Source organism: Manis pentadactyla, chromosome 3, assembly GCF_030020395.1.
Source record: "Manis pentadactyla isolate mManPen7 chromosome 3, mManPen7.hap1, whole genome shotgun sequence".
In the NCBI taxonomy this organism is placed as follows: domain Eukaryota; kingdom Metazoa; phylum Chordata; class Mammalia; order Pholidota; family Manidae; genus Manis; species Manis pentadactyla.
In genome coordinates, this window is record NC_080021.1 from 18,015,593 (window position 1) to 18,040,976 (window position 25,384).

Sequence of the window (25,384 nt, forward strand, 5' to 3'; positions counted from 1 at the left end):
AAAGCAATCTCTAAAATCTAAAAATCACTGAAACAAGAGAACCTAGCTATACCCCAAGGTGGTGCAGAGTCATACAGAGAAAGGAGCAACTTCAAATGACCTCAAACTTGGTATTTTGGCTGTCATGCCTAAGGCAGTGGTCTGCCCACGGCAGTGGTGTCTCCCAGCCGACATTTCACAGGGCCTGGTGTTTTTGGCTGTCACACCTGGAGGGTGGCTACTGGCCTCTAGCAGCATGGAGAGTAGAGCCCACAATGCACAGGGGTGTTCCCACAACAAATAAATAAAGGAATTGTCTGGCCCAAAACGTAGGGTTGAGACTGAGAAGTCCTGCCCTAAAGGAATATATTGTACAAACAAAAAGAACTAAAGATATCTTCTCAAGATCACAAGCTCAATGTTCTGCTAGCAATCTGGACGTCCCTCTTGCTATTTTCAACGTGTACAGGTATACTGTAAGATAAAGAGAATAAGTGGTTATGTTAATATCATTAAGATTCAAGATTTTGAGCATAAGAGAAAGAGATACAAGAATAAAATCAGTGAAAAATCAAGTCAAAACTCTGTGATCCTCAGCGCTGCTGGGCCGGGTGTCCCAGGGCTCCTCAGCCTTTCTCTCCAAGGGCACTTCATCGTCCAGGGCCTGTCCCTCGGGGCTGTGCGGGCTGCTCCCAGGGGTTTAGAGGAACTTCCTACACAGTACCCGGCTTCCGAGGCGGAAAGCAAAGCCCCAGGCAAGTTAAAGGCTGTGCCTAGATGGGGCACAGCGTCCCTTCCACTGCATTCTATTAGTCAAAGTGGCTCCTAGGCCTGCCTGCCTTCACGGCGACAAAGCAGACGCTATTTCCGGAAGGTGAAGCAGCAAGGTCACAGTGCGGAAGAGTGTGAGGGGTTGGACCTACAGTGGGGTGCCGGACGGCGGGCTTCGGAAAACAGCCCACCACAGGGCGGTGGTGCATGAGCGGGTAGCAGGGCCCAGCCTTCCCACCGATAACCTCTGACTCCGGGAACAAGCAGGGCTTCTGACTCGAGTAATGGAAAATTTCCAACCCACTTTCCTCAGGACATTAGCTTACCAACCCTTTCAGGTTTATCAAGAGTCTTCCAGAACTTTGAGTTACTCCTGATTTCCAGACCTGTCTCCATTTCCCCCACGTGCAGTGTGGTTGAGTGGGTAGTACTGGGGACCCGAGGAGAAATCCACAGAAGCACCGCAATGGGGGAGACTGAGCGTAGACACGCCAGACCAGAAGAGGACCGGCTGTCTTCCTGACCTGCGGGACAACGGTGAGGGTGCCTCTGGGCTGCCAATGAAAGAAAACAGCTGGGCCAGGAACCCACCTCTCAAAAGCACTCAGCATCTACACTGCCCTGCTCTGCTCTGCCTGCGGGCCCGCATCTGCCTCTCAGTCCTGCTGGGAAGGGAAGATGAGGCAAAACTGGACAGCTAGAGCATAACAGGTGCCTGAGGAACCTGGGGCAGGTGGGCGCAGGAGCTGGGAGGGCGGCAGGGCATGATTTCAAAGGAACGTAGGCTGTCCATGTGCTTTACCATCTGGCAGCTTCTCAACCACGTCGAGACCCACAGCTTTGTGGGTGCATGCTGCATGTAAGACCGAATACGGAGGGAGGGGAAGATCCAATTGGAGAAAGTGGGGTGGCGTGGGGCAGTGGACAGACTACGGGCACAGAGAAGTGGGTGCAGGCTGGCACACTCCCAGCTAGGCTGGTGTGGGAGGCACTGGCCTCTGCCCAACCCCATCCCCTCCAGGGGATTTAACTTTATCTCTGCTTGTTTCTGCCAAGCTCAGCTCCTCTCTTTCTGCTCAGAGCCCAACTCCATGGCCCCGATCAGGGTAAGGACACTGGTATGAGAACGACTCTTTTGGAGAGGGAGGCAAAGAGAAAGAGGAGAGGAAGGAGGGAGGAGTTTGGTCCTCAGTTTCCTCTGGCCAGGGGCAGGACCAGGCGTGGGCCATGGGCAGGAACGCACCACACTCAGATGGACTGCCGTCAGTTTTGAAGAGCAAATGTAGCTTCTTTCTCTCCATGTGGTCTCTCTCCTGGCCTGCCCTAGTTGTCTGAAGTAGCAGTGAACTCATAGTAAGGCGCAGTTAAAAAGTAAGGCCTGGGCTTTAGCACATCTTATTGAATAAAAGCAGAAGCAAGCATTACTTAGTAGTTCCACTGTCTTTACCAAGCCTTCCGGGTCCTGAAGAGCATTGCTGCCCTGCCGGTGGCCCGATGTCTTTGGTGTCTTTCACTTTTGCTTGCAGCACAACCTTCCCCTTTCATCAGAGAGCACCTCCCTTCATTTATTGGGAAGCTGACTCTTCTGCCTTTGATGTGGTCCACGCTATGGTGGCTAAATGACTCAGGCTAACCACAAAACTCCGTCTCTTGGGCATAAGGACTGCTTCAGGGTATACATGTGACATCACGGACCAATCAGGAACTTCCCTGAGATTTTCTATATGGATGCTGGAAGAGATTGTACATGTCCTCCTCTAAAATCAGAGCCTCTGTAAGCTTAGAACTGTTGGTGGGGCTTGCCTGAGTGAGGAAACGCCCAGAGCAGAGCACAGCTAAGAGATGGAGAGAGAGAACTAATCTGATGACACAGTTCGGGTCCCTAGGGGGTGATCTAAGGAGTTTTAGCAAAAACTAAGGCTTCATCCCCAAGCCTATCTCAAGCACTGCCACCCAGAGTTCTCTGCTAGATAGCAGCAACAGAGATGGAACTAAAGATGTGCCTCCCAACCCAAGCCTGTTTGTTCAGATGGGCTCAAGACAACTGCTCTTATGTTGACCCTGGGGCAGAGCACGGAGGTTTGTAAGTTACATTTTTAGGCTGACCTATGCCAACCAGATCTTGTCTATTTTTTTTTTCTTTTTCACAGGAAATAGATCTGAAGCAAATAGACTTAAAGCCTACGTGGGGTTTCTTGGAGAATTACATTGCCCAGGGAACTACAAGTCTGACCTGGCGAAGCCCTTAACACCAGGTGCAGATCTAGGCTCCAACCCCAGGCCTGCAGAAAAGGACTGTGATAGCCCAGCAGCCCCCACCAGGCTCTCTAAATGCCACTTCAGGTGAACAGGGGGGACCCTCCCAAAGGGAAAAGTCAAAAGCCATCGAGCCTGTCAGTCATGGAGGGTTTGTTTACCTGGGGGTGGGGGGCAGAACCGGGGTGACCAGGCGGGTCCACCTTACTGACAGAGAGGTGAGTCTTTTCAGGTCCTGCCCAGTGGAATCTGATCTATGCTATGGCCCAGTAACTTACGTTGTGTTTTCCTTTTCTCCCTTTCTGAAGGGGACTTTCTATTGCACTTTTCCTGTTCCCATGAACCACTGGATATTGGCGGTGGAAGATGTGAGGGGGACTACTTGTTTCTTCCAGTTGTGGCACCACCAACCACCAGGAACCCCACCCTCCTGATTGCTTAGCACTCAAGAGTTCCTAGCTTTGCATCTCAATCAAAGCATTTGAGATGGGGGACCTGTTCCCCCCCGGAGACAGGATAAATGTGTCTGCCTTGGAAGAGGAGTTCCCTTAAACCCTTGGGGGCCAAAAGTGCCTGTTAGCACCCAGAGCTAGTACTTCTCTTCTTTTAGGCTAATAAGACACTTGGATTTTTGTCTGGGCACTTGGCCAGGATATCTTCAACATCCCTTGCTGCCAGGTGTGGCCAAGTGCCCAAATTAAAATGAACAGAAGTGAGGTAAATAACAAGCCCTTACAGGGAAGGGGCACATCTGCCCCTTTCTTCTTGCTTTCCCCCCACTGTGCTGCTGGAGCTCAGATGGGCTTGGGAATCATTTGGACATGCAGCCTAGGGTAACCCTAGGGATGGTGATGATTCTGTGTCTCAACTCCCAAACCTCCCAACTAGCTGGCCACAGGTTGTATTCTTTTCCTCTTTTGGCTTTGTAAGTTCAGCAACTCGGTCTGGGAAGTATAGAAATCATATACTATAAAAATTACTGTAATTTTTTTAGTAAAAAACAGAATATTCAGATGCTAAATATTGAAATGCTGTTTTAGAGATTGATGAGTTTGCACATTCACCAATATATAAAGGAAAGATATAAACGTAGCAAATTTGGAAAACTGTAAAATTAAGAATGAAGTTTACAGTGAAGAGAATAAAGAAGTTAAATTCATGTTATTAGCACTTTTATTACCAGTCTTAGCGGTTGAAGTGTATGCAGCTTTCAGGTGGACTACATATTAGTGAAAACAGATTTCTCAGGCTCACATTGGCCCTCCCTCTCTCTGCTAAGTTCCTGAGGGAATTAGCCACTGACCCAGGATGTGGTCACAAGTCTGAGGCCATCACGAATTGGAGTGGCTAAGCACATGGATGGCACAGCCCCTGGCCCCAGAGCTCTCAAAAGAAGTGTGCCCCTCTGGGAGTATAGCTGACCCTTGAACAACGTGGGTTTGAACTGCACGGGTCCTATACTTAAACATGGATTTTTTTCCCATAAATGTATTGGAAGTTTTTTTTTTGAGATTTGCAACAATTTGAAGAAACATTTTCTTTTCCCTGGCTTACTTTATTGTACAAATGCAGTATGTAATACATCTAATATAAAAAACATGTATTAATCAACTGGGTTATCACTAAGGCTTCCAGTCAACAGGAGGCTACCTGTCGTAGTTAAGCTTTAGAGGAGTCAAAAATTGTATGTGGATTTTTGACTGCAGGGGTTGGTGCCCCTAACCTCTGAGTTGTTCAAAGGTCAGCTGTACTGTCCTCCCAGTTGGGGACTGATACAGCTAAGGGGCTCATTTCCAGGGTACCACAGCCTCTGCTGTGGGAATGTTTTGCTACAGGATTTTATCATTTCAGGAAGAACTTATGCCAACCACCCATGCACTTAATTGAAAGTTAAGTTCACAGACCACCTTCTAGCTGTTGAGCTACATGGCATCAGCAAGGCCCTGCCTCCCCCAGGAGGAGAGATAACAATGTAGGTTCTCTGGCATCCGTGAGCACTGTCTTCCCTCTGGCTTTCCAGCATGTCAGAAAACCATTTCCCCACATTGTCATCATTTTTGTAATCAAAGTTACATTCTGTGCATGTGTTGTCTGCCTCTTATGGGGTTTAGAGCATGTAAAAGAATGATTTATTAGATTCATAGTTTTAATTATTTGTTTATATAAGAACTTGATTATGAATTTGTAATCAATGTCTAAATGTCCAGGAAAATTTAATGTTAAGTGCTAAGGTTTTATGCTTTGGTTGATTATGTGCAAATAGTGAATAAATATTTAGAAATGGGAATGCTAAATATTGAAATGCTGTTTTAGAGATTGATGAGTTTGCACATTCACCAAATAGAAGGTGAGTTTTCTCTCTGAATAGGTACTCAGAATAGCTATGCTTAGACAAGAAGAAGTCTAAGATTAAAAAGCTAGTTTATTAAGCTCTTTGCATCTCAGTTTCCTTGTCTGTGCCGACAAGGAGTCGGACTCATTCGCTGCCAAGGCATCATCCATCTCTAAGGATATTGGCTATCATAAAAATTTAGGAACAGTTGCTCATATTTATCAGATTTTTGCCATCCTGGAACAATCAACCACACAGATAAATGGAAGTCATAGCCTCCATAACAGCTTAGACCTCCAGCACGCCTTTCATTCTTTGTATCACTGCTGCCTCTGCATAAATAAGACTGTCCACATCTCAAGGCACAAGTATCATTGATAGGTTTGCCAGGCACGGTTATAATCAGAACTCAGCCCATCTCACAGATAATTACCAGCTTTGGCACACATCAGTTGCTGTCAGTCAACTTATTCTGTGCACCAGCTTCCCACTGCAATGGAAAAAAAATGAACTGCCCACTGCTTATGACATTTCCATCACAATTTTACCAAGACTGCACATTTGAATAGTGCTTCACTGTTTACAATTTCCCCTTCTCACAATCACCCTTGTTTTATAGATGAAGGAACTAAACTCAGGCCAAATGACTCCTCAAAATCATACAGGTAGTAAGTGGCAGGGCAAGACTCAAACTTAGGTGTGTCTGACTTCAGGCTCTATGGCTTTTCCACAAAAATACCCCCAAAGGAGAGCAACATCTCTGTACCTCATAGGGTTGGCATGAAAGCTGCTTTCCCATTTGCTAACATTTTTATGCAGGTTTCCCAGTATTATAGAACCACTGAGTGACACTAATTCTAATACTTTCATTATATTAGCTCTAGGAAAGGTTGTTTTTAAAGGCTAGACAGGAAAAACAGAAAAGCAAAACAAAAAACTGTGGGTTTAATTACAATATCAGTCAATAAAGACAGTAAAGAGGAACTCTGACATGTTGATGCTTTTCTGTCTGCTGTCTGTGCCGGGGGCTTAGCTCTGCTGTCATTAGTATGATCAGGAGTGAATGTTTTCCTCCCAATTGTTTAACTGCCAACTGTTAACTGTTAACTGCCCCAGGTTGCATCCCTAATGCCACGCCCAGCCATGTGGCCTGCTTTGGCCAATGACATTGAGAAGTGAAATGTACCATGTAACACAGAAGCTTTAAAGGGTCATTACATATTTCTTCTCTGTCTCCTTTCCCTCTGCATGAGGTTAGCATGTTTTGGATAGAGGCTGTTCTAACTAACTTGGTCCCATAAGGGTACTGCCCTGTGTCCCAGAGGGTGGCCCCCTGCAGGCTCCTGAGCCCTGGCCGGCAGCCCATCTGTCTTCACTCCATGACCAATTTTTGCTTACTCAGTTAGCTGGATGGTCTATTTCTTTCCTGAAGAATTATTTGATAACTTCTGCCAAGTAACTATCACATGCTATACATGACATTAATGAACTTGGAGATTAAAAAATATGTATGTCCCTTCAAATTGTGCAGAGCAGTATTTGTGACCCAGGTAGAAAGACTAGAGGAAAATTATGAAGAGCCTTGGACCTGCTCTTTCCCTCCAATTCAAGTTGGTGGTTTCCTTTTCACAACTGCCCTAAGTTATGGGCACTTGGGGCCTGGACTGTCACACTAGCTTTTCAGCTGGTCTCTCTGCATCCAGAAATTTCTACAACCTATTAGGATAAAATCTTTCCTGATGCTTTTCAGCAGTGCATCTGAAGTACCTCAAGCTGGTTCCCTATTACCAATAAAATCCATGTAGGGTCCTGATGCTGGAATCAAGGAAAGAGTGAGTTACATGTTGGTAAGTGCTGTAGAGATGTTAATTAGGCAATGTAATTAGCTACTGTTGAAAGGTCTGAGCTATAAAACTTTATATGACAAAGGGGCTGCCTATACAATGAAATGGGTACCTGTAATTAGATATAAAATTTCCCTTTCTGCTACCCAAGCCCAAACCTACTGGTCCGGGTGTTTCTTTCATTTATTTTTTTTTGCTGCAGGCCCCATTTATTTGTGAAATGAAGGAACATATTGGGTTATTTCACTGCCACTACCTGGTAACTGGACTCATCCTTCATTTCATGTCAACTGCCTCCTGACCCAAGAAGCTATTGTTGAGCTTGACCCTCACATTGCACACTGGGTTAGCTGGATCACTGCCATTGATTTACTAACCATCCATGTGCCAAATGCTATGTTAGGCACTGTTTTCACCACGTCAAAGGGGTCATGGCTCCTGCCTTCAAAACTTTCTAATCTAATGGGAAGACAGACAAGTAAATTAGTGAGGGTGACCCATGCCAGGATGCTATGGTAGAAGGATACTCAGAGTGCCAAGGGATAGACAAAAGGGGCATCTCAATCAGACTAGAGGGTTCTGGCCAGACTTCCAACAAATGACTCTTTTGCTAAATTTCTGTGCATAAGAGTCAGTTAGGAGAAATGCAGTATGTTTTGGGGTGAAGGAGGTGGAGCCTTTTAGTCCCATGAGATGGAAATCTGTGAGGTGGATTCCATGTGGGCTGTAGGCAGGCAGCAGGCTCTGGGGAAGATGTATCGGGCAAGGATTTGGGGATTCTGCCTCATCTGTCTCTGATTATGTGATCTTGAGAGGATCACTGCCCCTCTGAGTTTCAGATTCTGTCTTTTGCTGGCATTTAGTGAAACCTGAACTTGTCTTAATAGTCCAGACTTTCTACTTTTTCCATAATTATCCAGCCTCTATATTCGCTGTCTCCTAACACCAATATACTGGGTGCTCACTTTATGCCCAGGAAAGCGCCAAGTGTTTTAAAAGATACAATTAGTGGGAAATGTAATATTTGCTCTGGATGCATTTATAATTTGGAGAGGGAGAAAACAAACCTTAGGAAAACAATTTAACACCTTTTACATCTTACACTAACTGTTTCACATGTGTTGGTCTTGTTGGCCCAATTACATGCTTGAAAAAACAGCCACCCCAGGATGGCAGTACACATGCCCAAGGCTGAGAACCTCAGAGGAGGCTTCACGTTCTAGGGGTAACAGTCTTCACTACAGTGGTCCCTTCAGTTACTAAACAAGTAAGCAAACAATAGCAAGCTCAGGAGAGGGGGGATTCCAGAATTTTTATAACATATTGCCTGAAATGCCCAGTTATTAACAAAGAAATATGAGACACATAAAGAAATAGGAAAATGTGACCCACACCCAGGAAAAAGAGCTGGCAGCAGAAATAGTCTGTGAGAGGGACCAGATGTTAGATTTAACAAAGACTTCAAAGTAGCCATTATTAACATGTTCAAAGAACTGAAGGAAACTATGATAAAAGAGGTAAAGGTGTGATGTCAACATCACAACAAATAGAAACTATCAATAAAGAGCTAGAAATTATAAATGAAATGGAAATTCTGGGGATGAAAAGTACAATCACTGAAATGTATCATTTATTAAAGGGGCTCAACACTATCTCTGAACTGAGAGAAGAAGAAACAGCAAACTTGAAGATAATTCAGTAAAGAGTGTGCAATCTGCAGAAGAGAGAGGAAAAAGAATGAACAAACGTGAACAGAGCCTCAGATTACAAAAGGTTGAAGAGTAACTTGGAAGTTACTCCTAGTTCCCTGTTCGGAGAGGCCAGCAGATGCCACCCTGACCAAGTGATCTAAGTGAACATCAGCAGGAGCAGGACAGACGGAAGTCGCGCCTCAGCTGACAGCAGCAATGAGAGGAACACAGCAATACTTCCATGATATTTCCACCCTAGATACCCCGCCTGATTCATATCATGAGGAAACACATGAAACCCAGATGATGGACATTCTGTGCACTAACTTGCCTGTAATCTTTAAGGATACCAAGGTCATGGAAGTCGAGAGAAGAACTGTTCCTCACTGAAGGAGATTAAAGGGCCTTGACAACTAAATGCAGTGTGTGCTTCTGAACTAGATCCTTTGGCTGGAATCACTGACAAAACTTGAATGAGTTCTGAGAATTAGATAGTGGTAATGGCCACTGCCAATTTCCTGATTTTAACATTTTTATTTTGGCAATTGAAACATAAGTAAATCCTTATAATTCTACCAGGTTCTCAGTAATTTTTTTTATTTTCCTACAATTAAAATTATTGTAAATGTCCTATCATTAATTTCTCACTATTGTTACTTTGATAAGTTTTAACAGTAAAGCTTTATACTTAAGAGAATTTTAGGTATTTCTTGTGAATTGAATTGGTGCTTTTTTTTTTCTTTTTTTTCATCTTATATTTCCTCATTTTGCATTTTAATCCAGAGGTAAATCCAGTATTTTTTGTGAGGCCCATGAGCTCCTCATCTACTCATGTACTCTGTTTTCATAGGCCATAGGGTTTGGACTCTCTCCATTCCTGTATATGCTCCTGTAATTTTTGTGATTCTTTTAAAATCTGAATTTCTAATCTTAACATTTTTGTTTTCTTTTCTTTGGGAGTTAGTTGTGATGAGAGCACCAAAAATGGAAAAATGTGTGTCTTCCATGTCAGTGTATTTAGATAAATTGGTGGATTGGTTTTGGGAACCCTGAAGAAGAACTCTGAAGTCACAGACTAAAAAAGGAGAAAAGAGAATTATGTAAAAATAAACATTTGGAGTAACTGTAGCCTTGACTCTTTTGGGGTATTTCCCTTTACTTTCCTGAAAACAATATTTTTGTGACAAGTACTTCAGAAGAAATTTCAACTAGAATAATTAACAGGGATGGCTTCATTCTTAATTTTCTACAGCTTTGTTTTAAAACGGTGGCTCTTTAAATCACTGATGTATAGTATTAGAAAATAAACATGATACTCTTAAACTCATTTCCTCCTTCTTAATGAAGTGTTACTGTTTTAGCCACTCACTTCTTAAAAAGGAAATATACCTAGGGAATGAAAATAAAAATGTTAAGTGAGAAAGAGAGAAGTATATAAGAGAAGGGAAAAGAAAAATTGTGGAGAGGTTGTACCTCTAGTGGAATCCTAGCTTTGTGTTTTGAAGACTACTATTTATATATTTGTGTTAAGTTCCTGACAAGTTGTATGTAAATTTGTTGCTTTATTAAAACAGAGAAAGTTACATTTTCAAAGACACTTCTGCTGTTTTGTAAAAGCAAACAAAAATAAAAATCAGTCATTTTTAAGTGTGTTTGTCATGTTTTCTTCTAGATGTCTAAGGTCTAAGTTGGGTTAGCACACAATTTTTGCAAAGGGCCAGATAGTAAATATTTTAGTCATGTGGGTCATACAGTAAACTATTCATCTCTGCTGTAATAGGAAAGAAAGTAGGCATACACAATAACACAAATGAATAAATCTTCACTATGTTCCTATGAAACATTATTTGATTTCTTCTTCCAAGCACTTAAACATGTGAAAACTATTTTTAGTATGTGAGCTGTACAAAAACAGGCAGTGGGCATAGGTCCATGGGCTGTATAGTTGACCTCAGTCTAAGTGCTTGCTGGCAGACTAGGACTTTATGTAAAGCTATTTCCTCCAATTAAAGAATTAGAGAATCAATAATTTTCATATATACTTTTTGGTTATTGAGTTAATGTTCTCTTACATACTTTAGAGAGCTGGGTCGGGAAAGATTAAATGGGTTGAAGATTAGGAAACTAGGTAATGTTTGATGGAGAGGTTGTTGGGCATGCCTGAATTTACAGCATCTCTGTAACCTGTATGGAGACTTGTGCCAAAGGCACTGAGTTTGCCTAACACATGGCAAGCACTTAGTAAGTACATAAATGTAGAAATAGCAGCATAGCTACTTACTATAGTTCTCTATTTAGTACTAAATATTTTCAGCAACTAACCAGTTGCCTGTGATTCTAAATTAAAGTTTTAAATCCTAGTTCCAGTTGTCCTAACTTTCTACTAGCAATCTAAGTGCAAAATGTCTTAGTTGTGCTGGGCCATGCTCTTGAGCAGTGTGTCAAGGTCTTTACTACCTAGTACTTTATAGAAAAAATCCTTGATCTGGTAACCACTGTTCTAACTCCCATTTTCAAAAGTTCCTGATTGTAAAACTTTTTTATATGATTGTCATGTTCTGACACTATAGTCTCCCAGTAAGCTCTTACTTTAGAGAAACACTAGACATATAGAAAAGTATTTTAACTCCATATTTTAAACTTGTGAAACTGATTTTAAAACATGGACAGAGTCCAGAGTTTTCATTTTAAATAAAAACAATATAGTGAGATAAACCATTTTTTAAAAAACAGATGTTACTGGCTTAGGCCTTTACCTGGGAAATAACTAGGAATTGCTCTGAGGAAAATATTAAAGAATAGGAACTTATGCTTTAATTCATAATTTCATATAGACTTTACCATGATGTATAATGAAATAAACCTTAGTATATTTTTATTGGTTTGTTGTCCTGGTTGGTGTTTGTACTTTTGAGATAGGAATTTTGAAAAATAGCTGTAAGATTTTAAGTTGGTTTTTAAATTTCTTCCTTATTAGGTTGACTACTAGTTTTACCATAATTGAAGTTGTCTTTTTGATTGACATTTTGTAGAATAACCAGGTTGTAGATTAGAATTATATAGGATAAATTACATAGAAACTCAAAACAGTTTTCATTTATTTGTGGCTTTATTGTTTACACTCTTTGGGCATCATCTTTTCCATGTAAACAAATTTGTTAATTATATTTTAATAATATTTCAAAGCACTAATATGAAAGCTGCATTTCATGAGTTGAAATAATAATCATTAGCCCTGATTTTCTTTCCCTTTCCAGTTTGGTGGAGGTTTTTTTTTCCTTTTAGTAGTTTCTCCTGTGCCAAGGCCTCTTCAAGTATCACAGATCAGCATGATGAGAGATTAACATATTTTTCCTAATCTTTAATGTAGCTGGTTTTTGTGTTTTCTGATTACAGACCTTGCTTGCATGTACAAGTTATTTAGTCGTGTGCCAATGGTTTGAAGACCATGTGTGAGTGTGTGAGCTCCTATTTGAGGGAACAAGGTAAAGCCCTTGTTTCTGAGGAAGGAGAAGGAAAGAACCCCGTTGATTATATTCAGGTCAGTAACTACAGAAGATTCTCTTTAAGCTTATGACAAAGTGGTTTTGACAAGTGCTAAAAGGTCACTTTTACTAAGCTATATATTATGTATTTTTGACTTTGTCCCAAGGGTAAATTAATATGTGTAAATTATCCTCAATATTTTAGAATTTTGCAAAGTAGGCCTATTTATATCGGGTAGCAGGACTCAGCTGCTCTTTTCACTTACTGACCTATTTGATGAAGCCCTTACATGCCTTAGTGGCCATACACCTCCTGTGTAGGGAGAAAAACTGTTACTGTTTGTTTCAAAATGGTTTTGCTTTCAGTTAGTATTATGAATAAATTATGCTGCAGTTTTTCCATGTTTTAAGTATAAATAAGAAGCTTTTTTTGAATATTTTTAAAGCTCTTGTTGGATTCACCCATTAGTTGAGACAATGAAATGAAAAGAAGTTGAAAACAAAACAGAATCTATGAGTTTAACACTGAATACACACATGTATCAGCAAAATGATAATAATCATACATGCTCACAAGTATATTGTTAATAGAAATATTGTTAATAATATATCCTAAATTTCTTTTGCTTTTTGAAAGGGCTTATTGGATCTGAAGAGTAGGTTTGATCACTTCCTCCAGGAATCATTTAATAATGACCGGCTCTTTAAACAAACTATTGCAGGTGACTTGGAATATTTTCTCAACTGCAACTCCAGGTCCCCTGAGTTTATCATTATTTATTGATGATAAGCTGAAAAAGGGAGTAAAAGGGGTAAGTATAAGAGTGTGTGCAAACACATTAAATTTTATTTGTAAATACAAAATTACTGTATTTTGTAAGTATGAAATTAAGCATACATTATTCTTTGCTGTACTATGTACTTCGCTTACATGTGTACTGTGATCTTTGAAAAGAATTAAGTATTTGAAGTGGTAAGAAGAACTTTGCCATTTCCCTTAATGTGTAATTGACATAAAAACAAAGAACTACATAGCATAGATACTGACCAGTCTACAGACAGCAAGAGTCAGATATGCTATAGAGATGTAACTAGAAAACAGCTATCTGCAGCACAGAATGTTGTTTGCTGTCATCTGGTTCTGGGGTCTGTGTGTCAAACAATACCTGGATGCAGAGAATTTGAAGGCATAAACTAGAATGGCTATCAAAAAATAGTTTGAAAGCATATATTGAAGCTCATTTTTAAGCCTTTATTATATATACTGGGACCTTGGAAGCTCACCACAGCATAGAAAATCATATTAAGCATATTGTGATCACACATAAAATTTATTTTTTTTAACTTCATTTTGGAACTTATAAAGCAAAAAGGAAAAACAAATCTCGGTAGGTTCTCAGGCAGGCAGCTGCAACAAAGAAACAGGAAGAAGACGACCATGGACACAGAATAGAAAAGACACATCTGTTTGGTCTTCCATAATTTTTAATACAAGTTTTATACCACCTGTACCACTATCATCTTGTCCTTCCTTAAAAGATAAGGGCAACGGGCAAGGGGTCTTTTGACTCTTTTCATTAATAAATTATTACCCTTCTTTGGCAAAATTTAGGTTTTGATTGAGCTTATATGAAAATAAGCAGTCTTTTTGGCTGTGTAATTTTCTAAAGTTGTTACAAGATTTTTGTGATTAAAATTTCATTGCATCTGTTTAAGTCATCCTTTAATCCTGCTGCGTATCACTGCATGCCTCCATTTCAGCGGAGCCCTGGGGCCTGGAACTCCACTCTGTCCCCGGATGAGGGCTGTGCTGGGTGAGGATGTGGGAGCTGTGCTTGTGCTGTCTGAAGCAGGAGGCCCTCTCTCAGGCTGGTTCCCTCCCACTTAGAGTTCTCAACCCGATGATTTGTTACCAAACAGTACTGGTTTTGAATTATAGATGAACTATGGCGCTATTTTGGTAGAACTAAAATGTTTTAATTGCTAAATCTTTTCATTGATATTTCAGCAAACAGAACAAGAAGTAGAAACAGTATTGGATAAGGCAATGGTCCTTTAAAGGTTGATGCAAGAAAAAGATGTATTTGAATGTTATTATAAGCAACACTTGGCAAGGAGACTTCTCACAAATAAAAGTGTTACTGATGACTCTGAAAAAAATATGATATCTAAATGAAAAGTAAGGGGTACATAAGATGGAATGGAGTCTGTCCAACGAACTAATGTTTACCACATGATTAAACACTAGTAGCATATTATTAGAAAATACTTAATTTAGTTAAAATATTTTTTAATTAGCAAAGGTAGATTTTGTTTTTTTGACCAGGCTATACTTTTGTTCAGGTTCTGGGGCATTCACAGTTGGCTGTTATTTGTCATGATGTGACAGGGTAAGTTCATGGAAATGGGGAGCATCACCGTATAGTTCTGTTTCACAAACTGTGGTCCGGACTACCTGTACCCATTACCGCCTGAGATGCTTGTTAAAAAGAGTTCTGGGCCCTACCATCAGGGAGGTATATCAGAATCTGAAAGAGTCTGGGAATCTACATTATAAAATAGAATCCTTGGGTTATTCATAGAGCAACTCTTGGAAAGATTTAGAAAAGATGGCAGTAGCGTGGAATAGTTTATTTCTTTGTACATTTTCTCATTAAAAAGTCCCTCATTTATTTATGTGTATTTGTGTTTTTCCTCCATAGACTGAATGTGGATGTCAGTTCACATCAAAACTGGAAGGAATGTTTAGGGAAATGAGCATCTCAAGCATAACTATGGATGAATTCAGGCAACATCTACAGACAACCGGGGTAAGATTCTCCACTTATTTCTACTTTTAAATGAAATTCCTTCTTGTATAGTCTTTTTGTTTTTAATTAAAGTATCGTTGATAACATAATATTACATTGGTTTAAAGTATATGACACTGTTATTCATCAGCTCATGTAGTCTTCTGCAGTGGGCATTTTCATCCATTATCAGAACTGAATTGCTGGAGTTGGTTCCTTAAATGTCATGAGAGACAATATATGTATTGTCTGAGTGCTTTAAAAATCATTTTCCCCCATATAAGCTCTTCTTCTAACTATCAATGTTAAAATACTTATTTCTTACTCTTCTAAAACTAAGTTTATCCTCCCTACATGAAGGAACGCACTGAAAATTTAATGAACAATGATTCTGCTGTTCTAACCATTCTAGATCACGGAGAGTATCATGGGCTGAGGCAGGCGTCCTGAGTTTTAGTGCTCTTGCTTTCACTCACCCTCAGCACCCAGCACTGTGCTGTGGAAGACTTGTGTCCCCGCTATCCTATGCCTCAGTCTCCTCATTCACATCTGTAAGAGCAGCCTAAATGGGCCTGACGTCTGACGAACTGAATATTAAACACTGACACCAGTGCATTTTAAATGTGATTGTACTGTGACTCCCAAAAGGCAGTAAGCTAGAATCTGTACAGCTTTGGAGTCCAGCGGGAGTTTTGTGAGGATTCAGTGAAGTTCAGAATTTTGTTTCTTTCTTACTGTTTTTCAACTTCACCTTTAACCGTAAGTTTTAGAGAACTCCAGCTTTTCTTTGACATTTTCTCTCTCAAATAGTATATACTGTTTGTAATTAAGACATGTCACACCCATGAAAGAAATTTGGAGATCTTTCCTCTGATATTTAAATATGAGATCACTTCTACTGGTTCCACAGTCTCTTCACAAGTAAAATATATGAAAATACCTAATTCTATAGAAATGGGCATTTATATATATTAAGGCATTACTGGGACTTCTGGTCCCTCTCTATTTTAAATAGTTGTATGATTTGCCTCATATTTGTAGTGTAGAAGGGCTGAAAGCAGGAAAGATAAAAGTCTATGGTAAATAGAAATTTGGGTGGGGAGAAACTGAATAATGTGATGATCCTAGATACTTTTGTCTTTTTTAGATTGTTAGGGATTTGTAACTCTATTCTAATATATTGATATATATTTTCATGTAGTTCAGTTTTTTTTCTGTTCATATTTATTCTTCAACTAACTTTACATATATTAAGAGCTACAGGGAGACAACTAGTCGGAATAAATACTCTGTTGAAACTACCTGTAAGGGAAGGTTCAACACCCTTACTGTTTTAAGTATTGTTGAAAATTACCTGGCCTGTGATCTTGAAGGCCCCTTGACAAGAAAATTAGGTTCTTGGCTCTTGACTACTTTGCTGGGGTTGTCTCATTTAAAAAGAGGGAGAGAATGATTATTCAACATAATGATTTCATCAGATCTGTTTGCCTTTCAGTTGTTTAAAGTTTGTGAGTTTTCCAGACTTAAATCTTGATTGTTCAGACATATCTTTCACTCTGGTAGAGTATTTGTTTAGTAATTTGTTAACTACAGTAAGGAGAGTACTTATCAAGATGCTCTGTTTTTTCTGCTAATTTGATTGCAGCTTCCACTTAACTATAAAGCCACTATTTACAAGGAATTATTGGCTTTTTTATAATTGTTTATGCTAAGGACCTTAAGCTCTAAATTTCTGAAGCCTTAATCTGCATTAGACAGATTTGATGAAAAGTGACAGATTAATCAAAACAGATCTTGAGCTTTCTGAAATCTTCGAGCTCTTTTAAAATATCACCAATCCTGCAGCTGATGATTCTTTGTAACTTTCTTAAAGGTTCTCAGTCTGTTGAAATATACCAAGACACTGGCTCTTCACTTTCTTTTAGAAGTCAAAAAATAAGTACTTTCTTGAAATTCTAATAATAATTGTGGTATATTTTATTTAGATAAATCTTAAGCTGTAATAAATTTAAGTATTTGTCCATTTTTTCCTCTGTTTTTATTTTTAAAACAGGGACAGGGTAAGGAAAATCATCTTACAATCATATTTCTGTTTATATCACAAATCACATCAGATCCTAACAGACTTTTCTGGTACCTCTGTCTGTGTATTTGCCCCTGTCATGTGCTATCTGAATATAGGCTGAGTGGCCTCAAAATATTGCTAAGATAGTTAGAAAGAGATGATACAAACTTCTAGTAATAGTTCTTTAAGGTTTTTTTTTTCCTTCTATTTAACAAGTAATTCATCAAGTGTTTTCTGTGCAAAGCATTGTTGTAGAAGTGGGTATACATAGCAGAACAAAATAGACACAAATCCTGCCATGATGGAGCTTACATTCTGTTCTGGGAGACAGGTAATGAACCAGATAAATAAACATAGTACCTTAGCTGCTGATAGGAGCTGCAGAGGAAATCTGCAGCAGGGAAACGTGGTTAGGGAAGGCCTCCTTAAAAAAAAATGACATTTTGAGCAAAGACTTGAATGTTAAGAAATTGTGTGGATATATGGGAGAAAGATTAAAAAGACTTCGTTGTCTAGGATGTATCGAATCAAGTTGTGACCCCCCACTCCCAGTCCCCAATTTTGACAAATACAGACAGTTATCCAACCTACTCTTTTCATCCTCTGAGAATCTCTGCTATGATCATCTCTCCTATGCATCATCTAAGATTTCTAGTTGCAGTTTTTCTAAAGTGGAGTAAACAATTAATAGATATGTGGGGAGAAATCTGACTGTGGAATACTTCTTTATGTTATAGATTCAATTGCTCTCTTTTAAGAATCTGTTATCACCAAATCATGAAGGTTAGATAAAAATGGAGTAATAGTTTAGAACAAGCTGTCGATTATCAATAATAAAGATAATACTTCCCCCTTAAAAATTCCTATTGATACACTTTATTGCTTACTTAAAAATTAAATTTGTTCAAAGAATAAATAATCATGGCAGTATTTCTAATGTATATTTTCTGGAGGTAGTCACACATTATACAAATATTTAGATCACCTACTATGTAGGACTGTATATACAGTGTCCTGTAGAGAGGTTGTTAAAATGTGAACTACATGTAAAAAACAAGTTTTGTCAATGTAGTTGAAATGTGAATAGGATATTAGAAGTAAGTTGTTTGTATGTTAAGATGGTTTAAAAGATTTAAAAGCTGAGATAAAAGATACTATTGTAGAAATTTCTTTAAAATGATGGTGACATATGGTCCCTTGATATTTTATCTGTAAATTAGCTTACAAGCCAAAATTTTACACTTCTCAGTGACACCAATAAGACTTTGTTCACATGCATAGAGTTATCCTTTGATTAGTATTTTATAAAGCCAACAACGTAAGCAATGATGATAAATATTTGCCAAGATAGTTAAAATTTGGAATACACTGGGATGGGTCTAACCTTTAAGAAGAGTTATGTGCTAGATACTGGACATGGAGCTAACTACTTTGATAACTCTATCAAATGTGTGAATGTGGAATGGGTAACTAATCCTAGTTAATTGGGGGGCATATGTCTTTCTCTTCTGCACAAGTATCTTTAGGTGGTGTTGACCTCACAGTCCGGGTGCTAATGACAGGATACTGGCCCACTCCGTCAGCCACACCAAAGTGCAACATCCCACCAGCCCCAAGACATGCTTTTGAGATATTCAGAAGGTAAACAGAAATACAACTTTGCTTTTCTGAGTGCAAATAATTGTCCAAAATTGAAATAAATTTGAGCATTGGTAGTGTCCCTGATTGAGGCTATACTCCATTTTTAACCTCATGTTCTAAAGGAGAAGTATTATCCCTATGCTTTTCAACTTGTAAGAAAGAGCTGTATACATTCTTTTCAGAGGAATATTTATTAATGTCTTTTCTTCAGCATTCAGTGCATGGTTAGGAGTATATTTTGTCTTGTTGATGTCTGCCAGTGGCTTAGGGTGAATTGATTATGAAGAAAGGTGGTCTTTAGAACAGCAGTGACTGAGCAGAGGCCAGGGGCAAGTGTACCAGTAGAAATTATTTAGTATCCTACATTTATCATTTAATGCCTAGCTGAATGAATCACTTAGGTCTTTTTCCCTCTATCTCCGTCTCCCTCCCCCTTCCTTTTTTTTTTTTTTTTGAGACTTGAATGCTTTATTTTAAGAAAGATCTTGTATTTTGACCCAGTTAACAAAAAGGAGCTTTCAATATAATAAGAGTTCTCCACTTTTCCCTTTTACATTAAGGGAATAAATATGGTCATGCTTGTAGGAGAAGACATCGAAATGTTTGGGAAAATGTAGGGGGTGACACTTCAAACAGAAACCCAGGCTTAGTTAGTTTTTCTATATAGTGGTTCTTTTGTTACTGCTTATATAAGCATTATATATGGGAAAGTAGCTTTTTAAAATCTAGTAAGAAGTAGTAGAAATTTTTAGCAATTTTTCTTAATTGTTAAGCAATGCTTTCATATTAGAAAAAATATGTTCCTCTTAGAGCTCTAAATTGATAATCACAATTTATTTAATAATCATTTCATATTATAGACTTAAATGTTGAAATTCATCTTAGCAGACTGTAATCCGTACAGGTATAAAATGAGATTTATATATATATATGTCTTAGCATGAAATATAGGTGGTGTAGAAATTACTGTTAATGATTTTCACTTTTAAAAATGAATTTTAAAGAAATATATTTCTATCAAAGTTGAGGACACATTCACAGTTCAAAGAAATGTAATTTAGCTAAAATTTCTAATGTTACTAAAAGAAAATGCAGAATATAAATTAAAATGTATTTTAACAGTTGTAAATATAATTATTAAATATAAAGATGTTAGCTCTGGTACATAAGAAAATATTTATAACTAATAAAAAAGTGGATTGTAGAATATACATGTTCTATGTATAAAAATAAGTAAAATATTTTATAGTCCAAAGGATATTTTCTAAGCCAGGTTATCCATGCAACTCTATTATAATACCCGTCTCATTAGCATTACTGGAGCACATAGAAGCATGGAAGAAATCTAACAATAATCTTGTTTTAAAGCTCATATTGCAACTTTAGCAACTGTACATCTTGTAAAGTAAAATGCTCATTTGGTGTGTCTAAGAGGTCATCAAAGAGCTGTTCAATTTGTTCCTTTTGGCTCTTTCTAATTAGTGTCAACATCATCTTAAACCTTTCTGCTTTGCTCAGATAGAAAAGATGCTGATACACCAATGAGGGATCTTTATCGATAAGATTGTTTTTCAGACACTGAATGAGGAGGAGGAATATATCGCCTTCAAGTTTGTTACTCAACAACACTGGCAAATCTTTTGGTTCCGTGATGGCTAAAAGGTGTGCGCAGGCTTCTTTATCTTTCCTAGTACTGACAGCATTTATAACCTGACCAAATTCATAGGCATTGTTAGGCTTAGTGATCAGTAGCTTTTCATAGTGTTCCCGTGGTGCATCGCTTGGGTCTCCCTCTTCAGGAGCAAGGCTGGCTGTGGCGACCTCCTCTGAGGTCCTTGAGGGCTCCTCTTCATGGCCTGCACTTACCTCTTGAATCTCGATTTTCCTTCTCTCCTTGTCTTTATTGAGTGATGCTGTATTATCCTTAATGTTAAGGAATCTGGTTACTTCTTCCAGTTCCATCTTTGCCTCAACAATACTTGAGTCTAGTAGAAGAACTTTATGGAGATCGCTTAAACTTTTCTGGTAGTTCTTGAATCCTTTATGAGCAAGAGCTCGTCTATAGCAAGCTTTCACATTCCTGTAATCTGTCTGCAGTGCCTGATCACAGTCCTGCTTTGCCTCTTCAAACTGGCACAGTTTCAAGTAACAGAGAGCTCTGTTTGTGTAAATGGCACATTGCTTGTTGTTAATGTTTAAGCATTCACTGTATTTACTGAGGGCATCTTTATAGTGTTTATCCTTTACACATTGATTTCCTTCTTCTTTAAGAATTTTAAACATTTTTTCATCTGTGGTGCCTTCTTGGTGGTGGCTGCAGGCATCTCCCACTTGGTCTGGGGGTGTCTCTGCTGTAGGCTGCCAAGCCCGCAGCTGCACAGAAGAGGGCACAGCAGGAATGGGCAACAGCTTCTCCCTCCAGCTTGGTCCATCCAGATCCATTAAAATTCTTGTTATTCAGCAGAGAGGAAGCGGCTGAAAAGAGATGTGTTGCCAGGGAGAAAAGCATATGCAGGGGAATTTAATATATACAGATTTCTTCCCATTTTCACTCAGGGGGTAAACATAGGTCATAATATAAATTAGATCCAAATTCTTTGCTATTTCAGCATTATAAATTAATACTCATCCTAGATGAGTGTCTATTTAAAAGGCATATAACACAAATATCTAGCAGGCTCATGGAGATATCCATTCTCCTGAGGAGAAACAACAGATATGTTTCCACTGACAGATGTGGTGCCAGTGAACATGTGCAAATCCTGTTAATACTGTCATTTGCTAGCTGGATTCCACAGTCTATTTGCAACACTGTTTTATAATCCACATAAGCTTTCTGATACTGCTCTAAAGTTTCAGAGGCCATTGCTCGTCGAAGAAGAGGTTTGATTGAGAATGGATGAAGTTCCGGAGCCCTGTTACAATCTTGAATGCATCCACTGCAGTTTCCTTCTTTTAGGTAACATGCTGCTCTATTTGAATATAAGATACTCAGATCATCTGTACATCCACTTCCTGCAGGCTCCAGCTGTGTGATCGCCGCCGAGTATTTGAGGGCCGCCTCCGAGAACTGCCCGGTTTTGAAGAGCTCGTTGCCCCGGCTCTTCAGGCCGGCGGGGCCCAGCGGCAGGGCGCCGGGCTCGGTCGGCGCGCAGGCGGCAGCGGGGTCCCCGGCGCCGCCTCCGCAGCCCTGGTGTCCGAGGGTACTGCCCGCCGCCGCCGAGGCCCGCGCCCGGCCCCGCCTGTCCGTGCGGGCCCCTGGCGCCCGCGCCCGCCGCGGCGCGCCTCGCTCCGGCCGCCTGCCGCCCTCGCCTTTGCCGGTCAGCTTCTTCTGGATGTTGCCCATGGCGCGCGGCCCGGTGGCGCCGCCGGTTCCTGCCGGCTCCGGGGCCTCTGTGGGGAGCGGATGCGGGAAGTGAGAGTTTGCATCACCCGGAGAACCCACGGCGGAGGCCGCCGGGAGCCGGCGCAGGGGCGACCGCCGCTCCCAGGGGCGGGTTCGCGCGGACGCCTCCCTCCCCCCTCCTTTTATTGTTTCCTTTTCTGTAAGTTACGGGAGCTGAGCTTGATTCCTGAGATTTCCTTTAGCTTTCAAATCTCCCCCTCTGAGGATGCCGCACCGCCCAGTGACAGCTTCCCCGCTCAGCTCAGCCAGCTCTCCAGCCTGCACCGCCCTGCGTCCCATGCCCCCTGCTGCGCCTCCAGCCCCAACACCCGCCCTGTCACTGTGCCTTGTTCTTTTTGGCAGCAGTGCGCTGAGGGCCGTGCTGCAGGGGCTGAGGCAGTCAGGTCTGAGCCTGAGCCACCACAGTTTGTCATCTGGATGGGAGAGGCAGCTCTCTATTCCTTCTTTTTTTTTTTTTGATGAATTATGTCAATTTTAATAACATAATAAAAGAACAACAAAATTAAACACATCTGTAATATTTTGCATTAAACATAAAACAAGACTTGGTTGCCATATATCAGGTACATGGCCTCAAAGAGCTCTCTACTTCAAAAAAAAACAGTTCTTATATTTGATAGTATTTTAAAGTATTAGGCACGTGTATGTAGTCTCCAGCACTTAAGTGTCATGAGGACTTTTAATATGGGAGTGTTGTTTTACAACAATCATCAATATTTCTATTACTCTTTAATCATTATAAAGCAGTAAGGATTTGGTTATTCATTTTCTGCTTCATTTATAAAAGGCTGCATAGGATTGCCCCTTTTTAAAATGCATGCTCTTTAACTTTATTTAATGCAGAAGGTAGAAACAGATGAAATGAAGGGCACTGATCTACAAATTACTCAAGTAAGACACCTGCGTCATCTGTGAGTTTTCAAATGATTCATTGTTTAAATGATTAAGTGAACAACCAGACCTATAACAGGAAGTCCATGTAGGCATGATCATATCATAGGCATGTCTCCAGACTGGAGCAACTTTAACTTGGTTGGCTTGATGACATTAAATATGAAAAATCTAGCAGGATGTCAATAAATGTTAACCTTCTCTCCCTTTCTAAAATCAAAGCCATTCAATGATGATTTATTACTTGACTTTGATTTTTCCCATGTTCTACATCCATAGGATGTAGATATGAAATATTGATAAGGAAAATACTAGAACATATCAAAATATTACTGTTCACAGTACCTGTTAAGCACTGGTATTTTAGAAATCTGTAAGAAAATAGACCAAATGTTAATGGCAGTAGTGTCTCTGAATGGAGGAATTGTAGGTGGTGTTTTATTTTTTTATGTTGTTCAAGTTTCCATGATGATCATGTATTACTACCGGATTATAGAAAGTTTTATCCTTAATAAGAGTAGATGAAAAGAAAGAGGAAGAACATAATACCTCCTTTCACTTATTAAATATCTTTAAGAAAACATTTTATAATATAATTTGTTTTAAAAAGGCTTTAAATGACCAAAAGAAGCTAACTACTATCCTAGCCTTTTTCCCAGCCATGCTGAACTACTTGTACTTCCACTCGTGCATCATGCTGATTCCCTTGTAGATGCTGTTCCTGATGTGTCTTAAATACCTTCCTTGTGTCCTTAAAGTAACTAACTCCAAGATGTCTTTAAAAACTCATCAACACCTTATCCAGGAAGCCTTTCTATTCTCCCCAGTGCAATATAAATGTCCTTTGGACAGTCTTCTATGGTGATTGCAGAAAGTGTTACTCCCAAGTGACTTAGCATAGCACGTACTGAATAAAAAGAAGAGTGAATAGAGAAGCCACTTTGACATTTCTGTAATATGAACAATGGTTAACCTTTGTTCTTTCTCTCACTTAAGTGACAGACATCAGAGATGCATTAAGTGATTGGTCCTTTGACCAGAGTGGTTAAGCCAAACTAGGTGTCTGGACACTTTAAAAAGGGCTACGCTTACTTACGTAGACTCAACCTGTTAATTTCATAATATGTGTTCAGTAAATATTAATTGACGGCATAAATTCCAGGTTCTGTGTTAGGCACTGGAATATAGAATGGAGAGACAATGCGTCTTCTCCCAGTGAGGTTAGAGTCTCATGAGGTCAGAGGGAAAACCTGCAGTTCTGGAGGGTGACAAGTGCTTGTGTTGAGGCATTCAAATACTGTGGCAGCAAAAAAGAGGTGGTGGGGATGGGGACAAACCTTCTCCCCCCCGCAACAATGTATAAAATTAAAATGCAGCTGTGTCTACAAAGGCAAATCAAAATAAGAGACAGGACTGGACAACCATCTGAGTAACATAATCAGTGTAAACAGTCAATGTCCTGTAACGTGAATAGACAAAGCAAACAGCAAAACCCGCTGTCACAGCTCCCGCTCACAGTGGAAGATTGGAAGACAGGCTGGCTGCCCCTCACTGCAGGAAGTCCAGATATTTCTGTACACCAGCATGTTCGGTGATTCATCTGCCACCCCGTTGCTGGTCTGCCCGTAATTATTCCCCTGGGCCATGTCACCGCACACTTGCTCCACTCTCAGAAGCAAGAATTACCAGTCTGCCCTCCGCGCCAAGGTCACGGCCCCGAGGCGGCGCCCCGCTCGGGCGCTGTCAGATGGCAGCGAGCACAGCCTCGCGGCAGGGCAGTTGCGTCACCCGCGGCGGATGCGTAACCGCGCCGCCTCCGGCCGCTCGGGCCAATGCCAACCCCGTCGCGTGCACGGGCAGCTCGGCAGCCCGTTCGCCGCTCGCTCCGCCCGCGCCGCCCTCCCAGTCAACCGCCCCGCTGAGCGCGCGCCGGAGACCGGCGACGGCTCGTGCGCGCGCCCGCGCAGGGAGGGCTCCCTGTTCCTTCTTGAGTGTGTTTTGGTACTTGATTAAGTACCACTACCAAATAATTTGCCTATTAAAGCTATTTTGTCAAATTTATGAGTTTAGAACTCTTTATTGTATTTCCTTATCCTTTTAATGTCCTTAGGAATATAGTGATATGCCCTCTTTTGGGTAATTTTCTCTTGTTTTCTTTGGTTAGCTTGGAAGAGTTCTTTCAGTTTTATTGACTTTTTTTCCCTGCAAAGAACTAGCTTTTTTTTTTTCATAGG

At 40.3% G+C, this 25,384-nt stretch overlaps 1 protein-coding gene and 1 long non-coding RNA gene across 3 annotated transcripts; one reads left to right on the forward strand and one right to left on the reverse strand.

Annotated features, from left to right (window-relative positions):
- Positions 1–12,316: 12,316 nt before the first annotated feature.
- Positions 12,317–15,288, forward strand: LOC118911237 (uncharacterized). 2 transcript variants are annotated; one of them, XR_005024371.2, is made up of 3 exons: positions 12,317–12,414; positions 12,996–13,170; positions 15,061–15,288. It is a non-coding gene; the product is annotated as an uncharacterized LOC118911237 (long non-coding RNA). The 2 variants fall into 2 exon arrangements; XR_008996759.1 differs by lacking the exon at positions 15,061–15,288 and adding an exon at positions 14,367–14,404.
- Positions 15,289–19,905: 4,617 nt separating this feature from the next.
- LOC130682819 (sperm-associated antigen 1-like) lies at positions 19,906–22,451 on the reverse strand. Its single transcript, XM_057497767.1, has 2 exons — positions 21,611–22,451; positions 19,906–21,306 (listed from the first exon to the last, which is right to left on the reverse strand). The coding sequence occupies exons 1-2, from the start codon at positions 22,197–22,199 to the stop codon at positions 20,216–20,218; spliced, it is 1,680 nt and encodes a 559-aa protein (XP_057353750.1). The 5' UTR covers positions 22,200–22,451; the 3' UTR covers positions 19,906–20,215.
- Positions 22,452–25,384: the final 2,933 nt, after the last annotated feature.